This window comes from Lacerta agilis, chromosome 14 (assembly GCF_009819535.1).
Source record: "Lacerta agilis isolate rLacAgi1 chromosome 14, rLacAgi1.pri, whole genome shotgun sequence".
NCBI lineage: Eukaryota > Metazoa > Chordata > Lepidosauria > Squamata > Lacertidae > Lacerta > Lacerta agilis.
The window spans coordinates 49,417,340-49,438,870 of NC_046325.1; the positions used below are offsets into that span (position 1 = coordinate 49,417,340).

The 21,531-nt window shown below is 42.0% G+C and overlaps 1 protein-coding gene across 1 annotated transcript in view; it reads left to right on the top strand.

Moving 5' to 3' along the window:
- The first annotated feature begins 941 nt into the window (after positions 1–941).
- Positions 942–21,531, top strand: part of DDC (dopa decarboxylase) — a 44,667-nt gene continuing 24,077 nt past the window's right edge. Inside the window, exons 1-7 of the mRNA XM_033170391.1 lie at positions 942–1,141; positions 5,821–6,037; positions 9,167–9,280; positions 9,883–10,002; positions 13,108–13,242; positions 15,670–15,813; positions 21,066–21,132. Coding sequence (XP_033026282.1) covers positions 5,837–6,037; positions 9,167–9,280; positions 9,883–10,002; positions 13,108–13,242; positions 15,670–15,813; positions 21,066–21,132 — 781 coding nt within the window. The 5' untranslated portion in view covers positions 942–1,141; positions 5,821–5,836. The remainder of the gene's footprint in view (positions 1,142–5,820; positions 6,038–9,166; positions 9,281–9,882; positions 10,003–13,107; positions 13,243–15,669; positions 15,814–21,065; positions 21,133–21,531) is intronic.

The window sequence follows — 21,531 nt, forward strand, 5'->3', positions numbered from 1 at the left end:
CACATGGAGTCTTGTGTCCACTTCTGGGCACCACAATTTAAGAAGGATGTTGTTTGCAGCTCTCTGTCAAAATCAACTCCACCCTTAAAAGCTGGCCCATTTTGTTGCTCTCTCTCAACTTGTTGAGACAAGATATCTGCTATTTTCTCTCACACATCTCCGCTCATCCTGTAAATAGTTCCTGCATGAATAAAGCCTTTAAACTCCAGAGACTCCAGAAATTGTGATTATTCTAATCTAATTCACTCAAGCTGCAAGAGCTGCTAGCACATACACAGCATACAATTTGTGCACATGTCTGCACCTCTAAGAATCCTGGCAGCCCATCACTCTGTCCACTACACCATGCTGCCTCTCCATAGTTTTCTTAATCTCCTCCTGACAATTTTCACAGCACTAGCTATCTTGCAGGTCAAAGTACTTGATAAGCATCCTTAAGTAAACCTTGAAGTGATTATTTCAGGCATAATCCATCCAAGCCTACCCCCTCCTCTGTGCCAGTGATAAAGCAAGTTAACTGGAATTTGTAACCCTATAAATAATAGAGAAAACACGTCCACAATGTATTTCAACAATGCTTTTTCGAGTTGAGGGCTGTATGACCTTTGTTGCCTGGTTGCTTTCAGTTCTTCCACACACATGTATTAAAAGCAGCTCCCCTAAAGCTCACTGCATGCATTAATCCTGTATACACAGATTGGCCTTTCACTGATGTGTACCCAACAAAGCTCGGATAGGCATATTCTAGACATAGTGTAACAAAACTCTGTCAGTGCCAAGTGTTTACTTCAATAATTGTGGCACGGATGTGTAAATAAAAATTGCTGTAGTGGCTTCAATAGTAATGAAATCTTCTTGATATATTTGGGGTGAATACTGTCTGTACTGCATTTAGCAGTGTTTTCTAAAAATCTTTAAAGTAGTGTTTGTGAATGGATGGATGCAGAGAGGGAGGGGGGAGTGTGACACGCAGAATGTTAAAATGCAAAGCACTACCCTCTGATTGGCTCATGGAAAGTGGATACTGTAGATATAAACTAGCAACTGTATCCTCTGGTCTTTATAACTGTCACAAAGAAAGCAGACGGGAGAGAGAGAGAGAGAGAGAGAGAGAGAGAGAGAGGACAAAATCTCACCAACAGTAAGTAAAAGTCCTAACTTTCTAAGCTTAAGTAGTATAGAAATGGCACCTTTTCATTGTACACTAGCCCAGGACTTTACTGAAATAGTCAAGGGAGAGAGTAAATGGCACACATGCATGTGTGTGCAGATACACATAGCAATTAATATTTTTTATTAACATGTCAAAATTGTCATGGTGTTTTTTTTTTTATTCACCTGGCATGCGCATGTCTCTTTGAGGTTGCATAATATGACAAAATAGACTTGAAAGGTGCTGGTCCTATGTGCATTACATGAAACTGCTATTGCAAACACATGTGTCTTCAGCATAATATTTTGGGATCAATATAAAAATACTGTTCATGTAACTCAGTCTCTGTATTAAAGCGAATATACTGGTTAGCTGCACTGACAGTCAATGAAGTGGCTAAAACAGGCACTTAATTTTTAGAAATAAGCAACAGATCTAAAGGAGCCATTCTATAGGAACTGAAGCAGAACCCATTCTTATTTAAATGAAAATGACAGGACAAAATACAAAGTTTCAGCAAACTTTATTAGTATTTTTGTTAGTATTAATGTAGGGCATAAACCCGCCAGTTACCTTAAATGATTTTGTTAAATTGTATTATATCATTAAAAACAAGCAAGATAATTATGTAGTATAGTTATTGATTTCAAAAGGGAAAATCATGCATACATTTGTATTTGATCTTGAAATTCCCTCTTTCGGTGCATAGTAAATGAAATTAATTCCCCAGCAAATCTGTCCCAATGTGTCTGTTCTTTGGCTCTCTTCTGTTACAGTAGCTCAGTCAGTTAAAGCCCAGACTGTTTTATTTACCGTTTGTTTAAATGTGATTATGTCTCAGTTATTTCCAGTAAAAAGCAGCTCATATTTTTGCAGTTGTTAGTCAGCAAACTACTAATTCAGGATTTTCACATGCCGTAGAATCTGTTAAATATTCCAGTAGCACTATATTTCAGGAGCACCTGCCTTATCTTTCATTATTTCCAAAATTTACTTCCAAAGAATGTCAATAAAAGTACTTGAGATGTCCAGACAGTAGATGAGATCACCAAGAATTATCATGGTGCAGAAGAATAGGCATGCTTTGATTTTAGGAGAGTCTATGTTTTGTAAGTTTTCTTTCATATTAATCTTAATCGGGTTTCCGGTCACATTTCACCATTTCGATACTCTAAATGAAGATATTTACTCCATTTCAGTTTCTCTCTTTGTATATGGTTAAACCCCTGCACATCTAAAGCAAAAGTAGATATGTTTTCCCCATTAGACCTTTCAGTGTAATTTGTGTTCGCCATGTTGTTTTCAAGATGATTTTTAACTTTCATATATACATTCAGTGCAGTCTTGAATTGCATTGAATACCTGGCTAGTTAGTCTTGTTCTTAACTTTCTAAAGGATGCGACTGAAATGACTATTCAGTACCTTGTCCAGTTCTAGCATTTTAATACATTTCTAGCTGTCCCAAGGGGTGGAATAGTTGACCCCATTGATGGTTTCACTTAGACTTCTTATGACACTCAGGCCAAAGGCCCATTCTTCCATATTATGTTGTTATGTGTAGCCTAGTTCCTTTGAAAGGAAACTCAAGACTTATTGGTATTTTGTGATACAAGCTTTATTTACACATCTAGACAGGCTGATTGAGCATAGGTGTTTAAGTCCAACAGATGCCCCAAAGTTTAGTTCGTCTGTTTATATACCACTAATTCATAAAAGCCCAAAGGGCTTTACTCCACTTTACTTCAGTTCCTCTGCAAAACTCACAATGCCCTCACTGCAGGAACAGTTCCAGGATTCGGTGGGATTTGAAGCCAGAGAACTCCAGAGCAACAACAGCCCCTTTCAGCCACCACACACTTTGGCACTGTTACATGTGCCACATCATACCATTCTACATGTGCAAGAAATCAACTTTTAAGTGTTGCAGTACCTATGCTTTGGAACTCCCTGCCTGTTGATATCATGGCGCCAGCTAAAAACATTATTGTTTAGACCTATCTACCCAGATAGGTAGAAAAGTGATTTGTGTTTTACTTTGCTTTTAGTTTATTGCTGGTTTAAATTTTTTAAAAAATGTTTTAAATGGTGTTTTTTTAACTCTTTTTGCCAATACTTTTAGATATAGCAAGCAACCCATTTCTTTAAAGTCCCAGAACTGAGTGAAGAAGGGAGCTGTCTCTGAGATTCCATTTTGGAGTAACTTTGTGCAGTAAAATTGGAACAGGGCAGGATTTACTTCTGAGTGAATGAATGCATGAGCACTAGAATCTTGATCAATAACTATTACAGCAGTATGATTGAGTGCAATACTATGGGGGGGAGAGAACCCCATTACTTTAAAAATTATACAACTTGTTATTTTGTGTTTTTTTTAATACAGATTTTATTATTTTCTACATTAAAGAACACACTTAAACATTTAAACAAAAATAACTAACAAAGAATAAAGCAACGAGAAAAAAGAAACATAAACACATTAAACAATATAAAAATAGCAAAGGAAAAAAAAACCCATACATACCCAAACCCACACATATATTCATTGTTATATTCTAGTTCCTCTCTTCTTTAAAGGGGACTTCCCCCGTGCTCTCAGCTGCATTCTATATCAATATACTTTGGTAACTTTGTAACTAATTTCTTAACATTTACCACAATTCTTAATAATCATAAAGATACTCACTTACCATTTATAAGTCATCACTTAAATAATATATCCTTAGATATCTCTAAACATTTTACAGCATTCATAACATTACTTCTTATGTATTATTTTCCTCTAACATCAACTAGCTAAAGCCATATAAACAAACAGATTCTGCTTCAAATATCTAGCTTTTCACGATTTTTAAAATAGTCCTTAAATTTCTTCCAATCCTGTTGCACCTTCTCCTCCCTCTGGTCTCGGAGTCTCGCGGTCAGTTCAGCGAGTTCCATAAAGTCCATTAATTTCATCTGCCATTCTTCGACTGTCGGGATCTCCTCACCTTTCCAGTTTCTTGCGAGTAGAATTCTAGCGGCTGTTGTGGCATACATAAAAAACACTCTATCCTGACTGGGTATCTCATGGTTACACATGCTCAAAAGGAAGGCCTCTGGTTTCTTACCAAAAGTAATTTTCATTACTTTTTTAATTTCATTATAAATCTTCTCCCAGAAAGCCTTAACCCTTGGGCATGTCCACCACATATGATAAAAGGTACCTTCTGTATCTTTGCATTTCCAACACATATTGCTTGTAACATGATACATCTTAGCTAACTTCACTGGTGTCAAATACCATCTATATATCATTTTCATAATATTTTCTCTTAATACATTACAGGCAGTAAATTTAATACCTTCCTTCCACAACTTCTCCCAGTCATCCATCATGATATTATGCCCAACATCTTTTGCCCAATCTATCATTGTAGATTTAACCAATTCATCTTTTGTATGCCACTCTAGCAACAAATTATACATCCTGGAAAGGTTTTTAGAGTTCGGTTCAATCAATTCTGTTTCTAGCTTTGATTTTTCTATTTGAAAACCAATTTTTTTATCTAATCTAAAAATCTCATGAATTTGATGGTACTGCAGCCAGTCGGTGACCTCCTCTTTTATTTGATCATAGCTTTTCAACTTAAAAGTTCCACCTTCCCGCTGCAGTATGTCTGCATATCTTGGCCATCTTGCAGACATATTAGGTCTCTTGTAGGCCTTTGCCTCAACAGGTGATATCCACCTAGGAGTCTTTCTCTCCAACAAGTCTTTGTTTCTCATCCAAACCTGATAAAGAGCTTTTCTAACTATATGATTCTTGAATGCCTTGTGGGCCTTTACCTTGTCGTACCAAAGATAAGCATGCCATCCAAACACGTTATAAAAACCTTCCAAGTCTAATACATCAGTATTATCTAGTTTGAACCAATCCTTCAACCAGCAAAAGGCCGCCGCCTCAAAATAAATCCTTAAGTCTGGCAGGGCGAAGCCTCCTCTCTCCTTAGAGTCTGTCAGAATCTTAAATTTAATTCTTGGCTTCTTCCCCTGCCAGATAAACTTTGTCAGGTCCTTTTGCCATGTTTTAAAACAATCCACTTTATCTAGAATTGGAATCCCTTGGAATAAAAACAGCATCCTTGGTAAAACATTCATTTTAACGGCAGCAATTCTGCCCATCAGTGAAAGTTTCAATCTTGTCCATGCCTCAAAGTCTCTTTTTATCTCGGTCCACACTTTTTCATAATTATCCTTATACAGGTTTAGATTTTTTGCGGTTAAATTGATTCCTAGATATTTTACTTTCTTTACAAAATTAAGGCCAGTGCGATCCTGTAATTTCTGTGTCTGCAGAGGATTCATATTTTTGGTCAGAACTTTGGTCTTCACCTTATTTAATTTAAAGCCGGCTACACAACTTGTTATTTTGAATGAGACTATATTGCACTGAATATTTTTTTAATTCAACCCCTCTCCCTGGTTTTTCCTTTGGAAATTTCCCTAAAAGCTTTCACATCTCTGAATCCTTTCCTTTTGGTGCCAGGCTCTGCCCTGGGATTATTTTTGTTGTTGTCTTTTTCAATAGTTGACAACCTGATTTTTGTATGCATCAGACTTCACTTACGAGGAAAATTGGCCAATTTCAGGTGTGCAATGTTTTTAAATGCCAATTTGTTTCTTTCAGAGTCTGAAATCTTGACATGGATGCCACAGAATTCCGAAAAAGAGGAAAAGAAATGGTGGACTATATTGCAGATTACCTAGAGACGATAGAGAAAAGACGGGTCTATCCTGATGTGGAGCCCGGCTACCTGAGGCCCCACATCCCAGATTCTGCTCCTGAAGAACCTGAGAAATTTGAAGATATCCTTAAAGATGTTGAAAATATCATTATGCCTGGGGTAATATCAAACTACAGATGAGCTTTAAAGAATGGGCTTGTCTACATGGGAGGTTTACTGTGTGTTTACAGCTGTTTGCACTCTCATTTAATTTGTGTAGTGGATGTGAAGTCAGCATCAGACAACAGGAATCCCAATGCTTTCCTGCTGTAAATCTGAGTTTACCCAACACAGAGATAATCTGTTAAATTGGGAGAAATCAGGCCGTGAACCACTCCACCTGGAGTCTCAATTAGCTGTGGTGGTTTTGGGTGGGTGGGTCAGTTGACACTCTCTGTTGCTTCCCTTTCCAAATTCACTACTTCCCCAGTGCTTTAACTTATTTTCCAGCTATGCTCATGACTATATCTGGCATGATCATGAATGGACGACTGTAGCTGTATATGTATATGTATATGTATATGTATATGTATATGTATATGTATGTGTGTAGTTCCCTCAGATATGTCCCAAACCAGAAAACTACACAAGCAAATAGAGTGCTGAGTATTTACAATTGCCTGACTGTGCTTTTGCACATTCCTGGGCTGGGAATTTAAAAACAAGAGAATGCCCAAGGTGTATGCATTGCTATCTGTACACATGACCTGTTGGTCCTCAATCAGCATAATAGTATCAACAAATCACAGACCCTTCAAGTGTCCCTATTTTCCAGGAACAGTCCCAGATTTACGGAAGCCATCCCGGTTTCTGATTTGATCCCAGAATGTCCCACTTTTCCTTAGGAAGTCCCTACTTCCATAGGAGAAATATTGGAGGGTGTGGAGATATGCAAACCCCGAGCCAAGGAGATAAGTAACTGTACAACCTTTAGACGACAACTGAAGACAGCCCTCTATAAGGAAGTTTTTCATATTTAATGTTTTGTTATGTTTTTATACATGTTGGAAGCTGCCCAGAGTGGCTGGGGCAACCCAGTCAGATGGGAGGGTATATTATTATTATTATTATTATTATTATTATTATTATTATTATTATTATTCATCCCTATTGTCATCCGAGAAATGTTGGAGAGAAATGTTGGAGAGAAATGTTGGAGAGTATGAAATCAGAAGGCGAGGACAAACAGGAAAGGGAACCTGTACAAAATTTGTACCTGCTGGTACAAATGTGAAAGACCCAAGTAGTTCCTTATTTACAAATTCAGTATACTGTATGTGGGATAGCCCTACTCAAAGATTGCAATGAAAAATGGTAATATGACTAAGATTATCCACAGCAGAAAAATGGAAAACTTTGCAGTCTGCAAATATATCTGTGGTATAAAAATGTCTGGAACCTAGACATTGCAAAATACAAATCACAATATAAAGTTTTCCAAAGGCTTTGAAGATCCAGAATGTTTTTATTCTGTGCAGCGGGACAATGCAACTAATCTCTAGGTCACTATGGTGCTACCAATGTGTGAAACATGGGCCTCAATGTTTCTACAAACAGGTTTCCCCTTACATCCAATTTTGTTGACAAATTAAGAAAATGGCTACATGGCCACCTTTGTAGTAAAATTAAGAGGGAGAAGGGGGGAATGTTGGGAAAAATAAATTAAACCATTCACATGCAACAATGGCAAATACATGTACCAGTAAGTGTGGACTACTTCAATCTAATTTGAAGGGGGGAAAGTGGATTAACAAATAATGTTCAAATGTGGACAAGTCCAATATGAATTAATTTTTAAATAGCTGTAACAAAGTTATTGAGGCAATAATTCTGATCAGTAGTGACTTGTCCATATGAGAATGGCTCTTCGATATCTGTAGAAATTGCCTCAGCACATAAAATCTGTCACACTCCAGTTTTGTGATCCAGTGGCAGAAAAAGGCAGCGTATAGACTGCAAGTCATGTCAGAGTGCCCTGGGAAATTCATAAACCATCCACTACTAGATATGATCTTCAGTGAGTGGAAAGCAGGTAAATTAAGGAAAGGGAGGGTCAGTCCTCTCCCCCAGCTCCAGTACTGTGGTACCATGGGTTACAAACACTTCGGGTTACAGACTCCGCTAACCCAGAAGTAGTACCTCGGGTTAAGAACTTTACCTCAGGATGAGAACAGAAACCGCGCGGCGGCAGCGGGAGGCCCCATTAGCTAAAGTGGTACCTCAGGTTAAGAACAGTTTCAGGTTAAGAACGGACCTCCAGAATGAATTACCCGTAAATTCATAACCAGAGGTACCACTGTGTAGAAAATGCCATCTGTGCTGAGCTGGTGTGAGAGCCAATGAGTGCGAAAGTGATTGTCCCTTTGACTTTCTCCATAATCCGCCTCTTTGCAGACTGTTCTCTTTTGCTTCATCCTGCAAATAGCCTGAAGGAGGGTCGCATTTGATTAATCTCTTCAGAATGTGTCACTGACTTAAGTATTATTGCACAGGCTGATCAAGATAAACAGCTTCTCGCTGCCTCATCCAAACCATCAGTGTGCCTCATAGGGGCCTGTGGTCAGCATCTCCATTTCTCAAGCCCTTGACATTTCCTGGATTTCTTTCTAATAACTGCCCTTTTCATTTAAATATCAGACTGAAGATCTTCTCCCCAGAAGCACCAAATGCACTTCACATAGCAATTTGTAGGGTTTGTTTTGCATTTCTGGTTTCAAACTGAGATAAAGAAAGGATGTATTTGCAGCACCTGGAGGGAGGGGTTTTTGGAGATGAGCGCCGCAACCCCAGAGTCGTCCGCGACTGGACTTAACAGTCAGGGGTCCCTTTACCTTTACCTTTACCACAGCATACATTTGTAGCACATGACTTCCCCCAAAGGATCATGGGAATTGTAGTTTACTCCTCACAGAGCTATGATACCCAGCACACTATAGTTCATATAAACTCAATAGTCAGTAGTCAATTTATAGACAATATAAGATAGATTTAGATTTAGATTTTAGATTTGAACCAACCCAGACTCTGTAATCTTCATCTGAGGTCCTGCTTCTTCCAGGCTATTGGCTAATTAAACAATCAAGGGCCTGTGTTTTGCAGGGGTATTGTTCTGTTTGTTGTTATTTGTTTTTAAACTGTAAGGCAACCGTGATCCTTGGATGAAGGGTGGCATAGAAATCTAATAAATAAAACAATTCTCCACTCCAGCTTCTTTTCCTGATGTATGCCTGCTTCTGGTCTTTCCGGCAGGTGACTCACTGGCACAGCCCCTACTTCTTTGCCTACTACCCAACGGCCAACTCCTTCCCAGCTCTTCTGGCTGACATGCTCTCTGGGGGAATAGGGTGTATTGGGTTTACATGGGTAAGTGCGCTCCACCCCTCTCTGCTGGGCTACCTAAGGGACAGGCGACACCTGCAACCTTTGCACCAGGCAGGCAATTCACCCTGCAGTCCATATGCCAACCACACACCCAATTATTTGTGTTCCTAATTATGTTCCTAATGCCTCCAGCACCCATGGCCTGGAGACCCAAGTGTTTTGTGTTTTATCGTTGTGAACCACTTCAGGTTTTTGTTTTTGTTTTAATATAGAGATATATAAATATTTTAAAACACACAGATTAAGATTGAAGGAGTTTAACCTGGAGAAAAGATGATTAAGAAGTGATATAATAGCCATCTTCAAACATTTAATGGACTGCCATATAGATGATGGAGCAGATTCATTTTCTGTTGCTCCAGAGGATAGGGCATGAGCTGTTTGACAGTGGAACAGACTGCCTTGGAAGGCGTTGGACTTCACTTTGTGAGAGACTTTTAAAGCAGAGATTGTGTGGCCATCTAACAGGGATGCTGTAGTTGTGGGTTTCCTGTATTACAACTCTTTGTATAAATATTGTATAAATATTGAGGAGAAGCTACCACACTCCTGTAGTTTCTTTTTACCACATTTCTCTATTCTAGGCATCAAGCCCAGCTTGCACAGAGCTGGAGACAGTCATGCTGGATTGGCTAGGGAAGATGATCAATTTGCCATCATCATTTCTGGCTGAGAAGGATGGAGAGGGGGGTGGAGTAATACAGGTAAGCTGGAAACTTGTGGTCTTAGTTCCTGCATGGTGTATGTTTTGTTCAAACTGGATTGAAAATGATATGTATCTTTGATTTTTTTTGGATATTATACGGGCATAATAGTTCCCCACAAAGGTGCAGAAGACTTGCCATCACGCTTTCAAGTCATCATCTGATAGCTGAGGAATGAAGACACTATGCCTATGTGAACCATCCCTGAAACTCCTGGTTACCCCTGTGAAAACCTAGTTGGGACAATGTCCTATGGAAATATGGATTTGTATATGTAACCTGCCTTTTACCTGAAGGTCCCTAGTGGAGTGGCATGACAAACAAAATTTACAAAGTTCATAAACCTTCCTCTCCAAAATCCCTATGCAAAAAGGTGTGTTTTCAATGACAATGAAACAACAACAGTGTTGTGGGTGAAATGTACCTCAGAGGGATGGTTGTTGCAAAGGAATCAAGACTTTAAAATGAGCCCAGAAGACAGGAGATTGTTTCAAGATTGATTCAAAATTGACCGTGGTTGCCACATTTGGTACCAGATTCAGCTTCCAAACTGTTTTTAAGGATAGCCCCATGTAAAACAACAACAACAACAACAACAACACAATAGGAAGTTACCTGAATGTGGATGGTTGTAGCCAAGCGCTCTCTCTTCAGGTGGGGCACTAGATGGTGCACCTGCTGGAGCTCTGCATCAGAACTCACCTGCGATGGCACCAGAGTCACCCCAAACTATGCACCTGTTCCTTCACGGGAAGAGCAACCTCTTGTAGAAGAACTTATCCCTCTTTTAGCTGAGCCAATTGTTAAAATGTTCTAGATGCTACCCTGGGTATTTGGATAAACAGTTGTAATCAGGGCTTTTCTTCTGCCAGAACTCAGATCTGGCACCTCTCAGGTGGGCGCTGTTGCCATTATAAGAGAACAAGGGAGGTGTTTGCGGTGAGTTCTGGCACCTCCTTTTCTAGAAAAATAGCACTGGTTGTAATAACTTTGCCCTTTTTCATGGCTAGTTGGAATTCTAGAACTCTACAGACCAGCACAGACCTTGCCCCCAATTCCACAGTGTTAAATCTGGAATAACTGCTTGAACACTTGCTGGCTGCTGAAGCCTAATGTCAGGATGAATTGCTTTTACACGTAGGGTGCAAATGTTGTTTTGCTTCACCCCACCATAGCCCCAGTTTTGTGCTGAGGACCAATGAGCAATTATGTCTATTTGCCAATGGGAAATGCTGCCCTTTTAAGCTGACAATTCTTGATGGACTATAATTTGGGGGCACTGAGAGTGGGTGGTGTCTGTGCTGCTGCTGGAGATGAAGCAATTTGTAGTGTTGGTCTTCTTGCCTCATTCGTGTATCAATAATGATAAAACAAGAAAGAACATGGCAGAGATGGGCTTTATATTAGACTGTCAATCAAATGAATATTGCAATATTGGCCTGTGGAAATGGGTGCTTAATTACGCTTAAAGGACCAAATCAATATGAAATTATCTTGCTGCCTCAAAGGTGACACTTGAAAGACCCAAAGACGAAAGAAAATTTCCGCTTGGGGCTCTGTTTGACTCACCGATGCTTCTGTTGCCTCTTGAGGCAGCTCACCATGGTAACCTTTGTTTGCTTGCTGTGAAGTAAAAAGTATAATAGCCAGCTTACTTAGTATGTGTGTCATAAAAACCATCTTTCCCAGCAGCACATTCAATGGGGGCTCCTCAGTTTCCCCACTGACATTTTATAGAGGCCTGATCCAACCATAATTACACAGCTAAAACCCACTGATTTCAATGGGAGGGATTTAGGCAAGTGCTTAATGACCTCTGAAATCAATAGTGTTCAAAAAAGCTTTAACCACATTGAAAGTGTTCCTTGTCTCTATGCCTGTTGGCCTTCTCCTCCTGGGTGCTTTCCCTCTAAACCAGAGCACCAATCAGCAAACCAGATGTCTGCAGCAGAGGGGGGGGAAACCCTAATGTTGTGAATTTGAGTGGGGACAGACACCCCATAATTTCTACATTCAGTGGATGGTCAGAGTTTGAGTAAAGTCCTGAACTGAGCAGGGCTGGGAATAAAACCCCTAACTCCCCCAGGCTCTGCCAGGTGTAGAGGGAGCATAATGTCACCACAGGAAAAGAGGGTGTCCTTTTCCAGCAAAGGTTTGGGGAGAAAGGGATTTGGGGGAGAAGAAGCAGGAAGTGGGCACAACCCCATGTGGGCAGCAGTCATGCTGGCTGCCTGGAGCAGGCGACTGGGCTGCTGGGAAGACAAGTCCCTCTCCATAAATTGGGGTTTAAAAGTGTGAATAAACCATCTTTCTAAGACACGGCAGACTCTGCTGTGATTTCCCCACAGAAACACAACCCTGGGTGAGCGCCTGGAATCTTGCTGCCATTCAGCAGATACGGGGAGTGGTGTGAACGCTACTCTGAATGCTACTAGACCACAAGGGTTAGCACAGGGGTCAGCAAACTTTTTCAGCAGGGGGCCGGTCCACTGTCCCTCAGACCTTGTGGGGGGCCGGACTATATTTTTTCTGGGGGGGGGAAATGAACGAATTCCTATGCCCCACAAATAACCCAGAGATGCATTTTAAATAAAAGGGCACATTCTATTCATGTAAAAACACGCTGATTCCTGGACCGTCTGTGGGCCGCATTTAGAAGGCGATTGGGCCACATCCGGCCCCCAGGCCTTAGTCTGGGGATTCCTGGGTTAGCAGAATCCATAGTGGAAAAAGAATGTATGTCTTTGTGTCAGAAAGGCACAAGCGGAAGGTCCCAGGTTCCATCTATGATGGCATCCCCAAGGAAGCCTCAGAGACTCCCTGCCTGAAATCCTGGAGAGCCGTTGCTGCCAGTCAGTGTAGACAGATGGCCAGATGGACCTGTGGTCTGGCCTCGTAGAGGGCAGCTTCCTCTGTTTCTAAATTGCTTTCCACAAGAAATGCCTCTTTAATGAGATACTTCCAGCCGTGCCTCCTTTCCCCTAGCTTGCAGCACCCTAAATCTTCAACACGTTCTCTTCAGCTGGGTGGATCTTCTGCCACTGTCCTGGGTCACTTTCAATTGGCTTGGCCTGCCCAACTGAACCTCTCTCTCCTTCACTGCAGGGCACAGCCAGCGAAGCTACCTTGGTTGCACTGCTTGCAGCTAGAACCAAAGCGATCCATCGGGCACAATCAGAAAATGGAACGCTGACTCAGGGAGACATCATTGGCCGGCTGGTGGCTTATACCTCGGACCAAGTGAGTATTGAGACACTCTGGAGCGGGAATCACCAGCCCAGCACCTGCAGCGCCATAGGGCCTGCAAAGACCTTCAGTGGCATCCGTAGGCAGGGGCCCTAGACCCGGAGCTTCCATATAGATATACCTGCTAAAAATAAAGTTATGAAGCAAAAAGTACAGACACCCTTTTAAGTGATTTCTGTGATGGCTGTTCCCTGCTGCCTGTGTTTTTAGCCGATGTTTGAAGTCAGAGCTGTTTAAGTGAGTTCTTTGGACACCTGGCAATAGGAATCACTGGAGTCCTAAAGAGCTGCTGTTTCTCCCTCAAGGGGTTTTCCTGCTTCTGTCTTATTTTCCATAAGTCCTTGGAATCGCCATAGTTTCCCCTTCCATCCCTGCCCCTAGCAACCAGAATGGGCCTTTCCTATGGTGGGTCATCTGAGACCAGGTAGTCCTTTGAAGTTATTTTCTGCATATAGAATCCCCGCTCCACACGAAAGGCAAATGTGAGAACCTGTGAAGAGGCTTAGATATGCTCCCACCTGTACAGGAGCTAGAGACCATACACTTAACAATTCACCGTATAGTCAAGTATTCACGTCTATTCGTAATTTGTTCTCTTTGTTTTTAAGGGGACTTACCCTAGGGACGCGGGTGGCGCTGTGGGTTAAACCACAGAGCCTAGGGCTTGCTGATCAGAAGGTCAGCAGTTCAAATCCCCGTGATGGGGTGAGCTCCTGTTGCTCCGTCCCTGCTCCTGCCCACCTAGCAGTTCGAAAGCACGTCAAAAGTGCAAATAGATAAATAGGTACTGCTCCGGCGGGAAGGTAAATGGCGTTTCCGTGCGCTGCTCTGGTTCTCCAGGAGCGGCTTTGTCATACTGGCCACATGACCCGGAAGCTGTACGCCGGCTCCCTCGGCCAGTAATGCGAGATGAGCGCCGCAACCCCAGAGTCGGACACGACTGGACCTAATGGTCAGGGGTCCCTTTACCTTTACCTTTTACCCCCAGGTAAGTGGGAACAAGATGCCAACCTAGGCTTTGGTTTAGAATTGACATTGGGGGATACAGGGTTCTTATGCCTTTAACAGCTCTATTATAGGCAGAAATTTCACAGGTTGAGTCTTTTCTAGGATGGAAATAAAATTATGGGAAAAGCTTCACGATGACTGTGCTAATTTTGTTTCATGCCATGCCTCTCCCATGGCAGTCATATTGAGTTATTCCATGCCCCAGTGGCAGCCATTTTTTTGACTCGCATCCACAGAACTCTTTCAACATTCACAATATGTCCACTGGTCCCAAAAGTTGGGTTGTGACATAATGAATGGTATGAAAACTAGTCCTACTCTGATAGACCTGTTGAAATGAATGAACATGGCTAACTTAGGTTCATTAATTTCAATGGGTCTACTCTGAGTAGGACTTAATTGGCTACAACCAATTTTCATCCACACACTGGCTTTTGAAGTGGCTCCTTGGGAATGCACAAGCATACTTTTAAACAAGCGTGCGAAATTACCTACTCTTTTCTTGTAGAAAAAGAAGCCGATGAAGGGGGGGATATAAGGTTTAAGGTCACAGAAACAGGACTGTTATGTATGCAATGAAGCTTTTCTCCTGTTCTTTGAATTCCTCCTGGGCAGTCCCAGCCCCACGCAGCTTGAAATGGAGTGCACCTGCTCCCCCCCCCCAACAACTTTGGATTGTAAATGCCTGATCCTCAATAAGGGATGACAGTCGTGCTTGCCGGCTGAAGGTCAGGGGATTTTTATTTTGTCTGCACAAGGATTTGCCTTAAGATGTTTCTGACCTTTTAAGGCAGCCTGTTGCTGAGCTCACAGCTCCTTCTGCATTAAGTTCATAACTGGGTGACTCAGTAATCCAAAAGGAGAGACAGAAAATCCAACCTAAGGATAAATATCAGGTTTAACAAAGGTAGATGGCTTAGGAAAATTCAGGAATATGACAAACGGGAGGATTGCTTTCTTTCTCTCTGAATATGGTTGCATCCTTAACAATATTTGGAAGAAGGGCTTGTGTGTCTCTACTCCAGTTTCTCACATGTCACGTTTTTGCTCCATCTGAGGCAGATCCACTTGCCCCTTTTAGGCTGCCTCCCTCGGAGCATCTCCAGCTAGTGGTTACTAGCCTATACCAGGTGTATCCTACTCAGAGTAGACCTATTGAAGTTGCAAGCATGACTAACGTATGCTGCAGATGGGAGACTGAGACTCGGATTTATTTGCCTGTCTTCTTTTTAAAAGAGGTGTTGTGTTCTACATGTTTAAACTTTAACATGTTTTGTCTGTGATGGCTCTTCCCTTTTTTAATTTTTTTAACAATAAGAACAAACACTTTTCTGAAGTAGTAAGTAAATTCAATAAACTAAGCTTTGTATGCAAATATGTTTTAAAGACCCATTTTCTCCCATTTCATTGCAGGCTCATTCATCGGTTGAAAAGGATGGCTTGATCGCTGGAGTTAAAATCAAGCAGCTCCCCACAGATGACACGTTCGCTGTACGTGGGTCAGCCCTAAAGAAAGCCATAGACAAAGATAGAGCTGCTGGCCTCATTCCATTCTTTGTAAGTGCTGATAGCTCAATGTTTGTTAATGGCTGTAATGCCCAATGACAAAGTAGACAACTAGGGTTGCCAACCTGGGAACTGGCCTGCTTCTCTGTGCCTTTAACAGCACCCAGAAGGAGAGCAGCAGCGCTCTATTTCATGCTGCCAATTGAAGAAAATCAAGCTCAGGGCCCCTTCTAAGTTGCCAGCTGTATTTGCAAGAGGCAACCTGTCCCTGCTCCTGATGTGATTACAATGTTGTAATACGGGTTACAAATTGGGTTACAGTCATTGGCTGCTACAGACTCTGCATAAGAAACCCCTTCCCCCTCCCAGGACAACAGATGTTTTTAGCTTTTGGCTATGGATAGAAGGAGCTTCAAGGTCACACACACACACAAGGTCACAGCTGAGCCTCATCTCTTGTGATAAGGCCTAAAGCCTGAGCAACTTCTTGAGGCTTGTGTGTTACTGCATTTAGCAGTAGTAGAACATTGACACCAAGATGCTGTAGCTTTAATTTGGATCTAGCTGTTTCCACTGAAATCAGAGCCTGGTCTGGTTTGGCCTACCAGGAGTGTAGACTCCTGGAGAGGGAGGTCACAGCCATGTTGCTGCTCCCTGGTCCTTTTTGTGCCCATGAACTAAGCCAGGAGTTGGCACCAAGTGCTACCCAAACTTCAATTCATGGTTATTGTTGTTGCTGGCGTGTTTATAGCCAACCTTTCCCCCTGACAGACACTCAAGGCAGCTTACAGATAAAAATAAAGAACCACTAAAAACACAGGAAAAACAGTCATTAAAAACAATTGAACATTGAATGATTGATTTGATAGAATGGTTAAGCTCTCTCCTCACTAACCAGAATCTTTCCCTACAGGAAAGCCACCCCACATATTTCACACACCCCTTGCTCTCGGTGGGGGGAGGGAGAAGAAAATGCAACTTTTCCTTCCTCTGCCCTCCTCTTTGGCTCTGTGTTAAATTAGCGCCTTAAAAATGTAATTAAATATTAGCCCAACTTCCTGAATTAATTTGGGACTGGATCTGGGGTGGGTGGTCCCTGGGTCCAGAGTGGGTTGGCCTGATTGCCCCCAACCCAAATTGGAGCCACAGAGCAGAACAAGTGGTCTGTGCGCAGCCCTAATAGTTATATTGTCCAATAACTAAGGTTCCTTGGGCAGGTTTCAGTTTTATGCAAAAATAAAACAATAAAATCTTGTTGTTGTTTAGTCGTTTAGTCGTGACCCCATGGACCAGAGCACGCCAGGCACTCCTGTCTTCCACTGCCTCCCGCAGTTTGGTCAGACTCATGTTGGTAGCTTCAAGAACACTGTCCGACCATCTTGTCCTCTGCCATCCCCTTCTCCTTCTGCCCTCCATCTTTCCCAACATCAGGGTCTTTTCCAGGGAGTCTTCTCTTCTCATGAGGTGGCCAAAGTATTGGAGCCTCAGCTTCAGGATCTGTCCTTCCAGTGAGCACTCAGGGCTGATTTCCTTCAGAATGGATAGGTTTGATCTTCTTGCAGTCTATGGGACTCTCAAGAGTCTCCTCCAGCACCATAATTCAAAAGCATCAATTCTTTGGTGACCAGCCTTCTTTATGGTCCACCTCTCACTTCCATACATCACTACTGGGAAGACCATAGCTTGAACTATATGGACCTTTGTCGGCAAAGTGATATCTCTGCTTTTTGAGATGCTGTCTAGGTTTGTCATTGCTTTTCTCCCAAGAAGCAGGCGTCTTTTAATTTCATGACTGCTGTCACCATCTGCAGTGATCATGGAACCCAAGAAAGTAAAATCTCTCACTGCCTCCATTTCTTCCCCTTCTATTTGCCAGGAGGTGATAGGACCAGTGGCCATGATCTTAGTTTTTTTTGATGTTGAGCTTCAGACCATATTTTGTGCTCTCCTCTTTCACCCTCATTAAAAGGTTCTTTAATTCCTCCTCATTTTCTGCCATCAAGGTTGTGTCATCAGCATATCTGAGGTTGTTGATAATCTATGGGAGCATAAAACCAGCAGTAGAAGATAACTACCATTTCAAAAAGCTGACACCATTAAAGAAAGATCTGAGCCATCCAAAGGGTCTATGAGTCACTTAAAATTCATAAAAACAAAGAGATTGAAAAGCCTGGGGAAATGAAAAAGTCTTTATCTGGCATTGAAAGACCACAACGTAGATTCTAGGCAAGCCTCTCTCAGGAGGGGGTCCCATGACTGGAGCAGCACCACTGAAGAGACATGATAGAGTCACTGCTGAGCCAAATCATTTGCCCCTTTGTCATCTCTAGCCAGTAAATTTGTTGGAGCATTATACAAAACCTGTCTGAACGGAGATGACAGTTGGGCAGGAAAAGAGAGTATGCCAAACCAAGGAGCAGCAACAAAAGCAATAAAAATAGTTCATTGAATGTCAGTTGAGAGTCTCCTCAGAGGAATGTAGGAATTAGATTCCCGTTCCCATTTAGCGAAGGAAGAGACTGGGTTGTTTAACCATTTCATTTGTTCCCTTCCTACAAAAATTACACAAGACACTGTCTTTTACAGTTTAAATAATTTTATTCAGTGTGCAGGCAGCCCCCCATTTATCTGGGGCTTATGTTCCGAGGCACCGCACACATTGGTGAAATCACATGTAATTGAGAACCATTGATAAGGCCTGCAGACACCCTGTTCCGCCCCGTTCTGCCCTTTTAGTGGCGCTTCAGTGACGTCTTTATGATGTTTCTGGGTCACTTCTGGGTTTGGTACAATGTGCGTATATATGTTCGCGCTCTGATTGAATGCACATGAACGGGGGCTGCCTGTACTTGCACTTGGTGGATCAAATATACAAGGCAGGAGGGGGGGGGGTTCTTATGTTAATGATACATCTTGCATAGATTTGTGTGGGAATGCTTATATTATATAGTAGCAGAGTTAAACGTTCTTTATTGGAAGCCGCCCAGAGTGGCCGGGGAGACCCAACCAGATGGGCGGGGTACAAATAATAAATTGTTGTTGTTGTTGTTGTTGTTGTTGTTGTTGTTGTTGTTTAAACCTGCACAGTGGCAAACGGCTGCTGATTCGCTTGAGTCTTTCTTCATCCTTTTCTTGATTGTCAATCCCTTTGTTGTTGTTCAGTCGTTCAGTCGTGTCCGACTCTTCGTGACCCCATGGACCAGAGCACGCCAGGCACGCCTATCCTTCACTGCCTCTCGCAGTTTGGCCAAACTCATGTTAGTAGCTTCGAGTACACTGTCCATTCATCTCATCCTCTGTCGTCCCCTTCTCCTTGTGCCCTCCATCTTTCCCAACATCAGGGTCTTTTCTAGGGAGTCTTCTCTTCTCATGAGGTGGCCAAAGTATTGGAGCCTCAACTTCAGGATCTGTCCTTCTAGTGAGCACTCAGGGCTGATTTCTTTGAGAATGGATAGGTTTGATCTTCTTGCAGTCCATGGGACTCTCAAGAGTCTCCTCCAGCACCATAATTCAAAAGCATCAATTCTTCGGCGATCAGCCTTCTTGATGGTCCAGCTCTCACTTCCGTACATTACTACTGGGAAAACCATAGCTTTAACTATACGGACCTTTGTCGGCAAGGTGATGTCTTTGCTTTTTAAGATGCTGTCTAGGTTTGTCATTGCTTTTCTCCCAAGAAGCAGGCGTCTTCTAATTTTGTGACTGCTGTCACCATCTGCAGTGATCATGGAACCCAAGAAAGTGAAATCTCTCACTGCCTCCATTTCTTCCCCTTCTATTTGCCAGGAGGTAATGGGACCAGTGGCCATGATCTTAGTTTTTTTGATGTTAAATAAGCTAAATATAAGTTAAATAAGCAGGGAGACAATATACAGCCTTGTCGTACTCCTTTCCCAATTTTGAACCAATCAGTTGTTCCATATCCAGTTCTAACTGTAGCTTCTTGTCCCACATAGAGATTTCTCAGGAGACAAATGAGGTGATCCGGCACTCCCATTTCTTTAAGAACTTGCCATAGTTTGCTGTGGTCGACACAGTCAAATGCTTTTGTGTAGTCAATGAAGCAGAAGTAGATGTTTTTCTGGAACTCTCTGGCTTTCTCCATAATCCAGCGCATGTTTGCAATTTGGTCTCTGGTTCCTCTGCCCCTTCGAAATCCAGCTTGCACTTCTGGGAGTTCTCGGTCCACATATTGCTTAAGCCTGCCTTGTAGAATGTCAATCCCTTTATCCCCCTCAAAATAAAGATACACATGAATCTGATTAATAACTGAAATAAAGTATCTGAAATAAAGGTATCTGAAGAAGTGTGCATGCACACGAAAGCTCATACCAAGAACAAACTTAGTTGGTCTCTAAGGTGCTACTGGAAGGATTTTTTTTATTTTGTTTTGATTATGGCAGACCAACACAGCTACCTACCTGTAACTGGAACTATGGAGGCACCACATTGAGCCGCATGAAATAAAGTAATTTACTGACAGATTCATTCATGTACATATTTAGGTTACAAAACAAAAGATACAAACTATATAGACTATATTAGTGAGTCTCTTAACACATCTTTAAGTTGTTGGTCCTCCCTTAGAATGTTGGACTTGACTGACATCCCACAATTTGTACCTAAGAGAAAAACTGTTACAGGTGGACTAACTCTGAGGCAGACAGCGGCACAACAGAACAGACCTGCTGCTCAGGTGCCCTAACACCTGAGACAGTTCACAGCTGCCCAAACTGCCCCAAATGACATCACTGCCTCTGGCAGAAGGTGAATGGTGTGACCATTGGTGTCACAGAGTTCTATCTGGGAATGCTATAGCCCTTGTGAGCATCCACCCTCCACTTAGCGTTTTGGATGCTTTTATCCGACAAGGAAGACCAGGGGAGCAGAAATGTCCAGCAGATCTCCACAACCTGGGAAGAGGGGGTGGCACATGGAAGCACCTGCCTGGATTGGGGTCTGGCGGAGAGCCTGGAAGGAGTGGAACCTCCACATCCCATCCAGATCCCTCCAGATCCCAGATCCCATCTCAGCTTTCTTAAGAGCTCCAAAGCAAAGCTTTCTTTACCTGGGGAAAGGGACAGAGCTTCAGAGATCTGGGTCATGGTACATGTTCCAATAGTTCTTTCGAATTTCACAAAACTGGACCCATATTAGCTGAAATTACTGTAGTTTGTATTAGTTTTATGTAGCTAATCTTGTACCTTCCCAAAGAATGCTGAAAGTTTTGTTTTTGGTTTGCTGATTCTCTCATTCAATTAGATTTATTTTGTTGTTGTTGCTTTTTGTTTTTGGTCCTGTAGTTTTGTGCAACACTTGGAACCACAACATGCTGCTCCTTTGACAAACTGTCAGAACTGGGTCCTATTTGTAAGTCAACTATTATTTATTTTATCTGAGAGTTGGAAAAATACTGCTATAAATGAGCTACTATTTAAATTCCAATAAATTTCACTTGTCACATCATTAAATACAGTATAGTACTTTCCATGAGATGTGCTCATATTGTTTAACTTAACTAAACTAACTAACTAACTAACTAACTAACTAACAGGGTTTGTTTGAATTTAGTATGCTGTCAAACCTGTTCCATCTGGGAGCAGAATGAAACCATTACCCTGGAGACCTAACTCTTCTCTGAAAAAAGCCCCTGAGTTAGCGCCTTCTTGTTCTATTGCAAGTGTGTACCTGGATTCACATGTGCACAGCCGGCACTCATGTATGCTCATATACACACTGCTGAGAGGTTTAGGATCTTTTGCTGCAGTT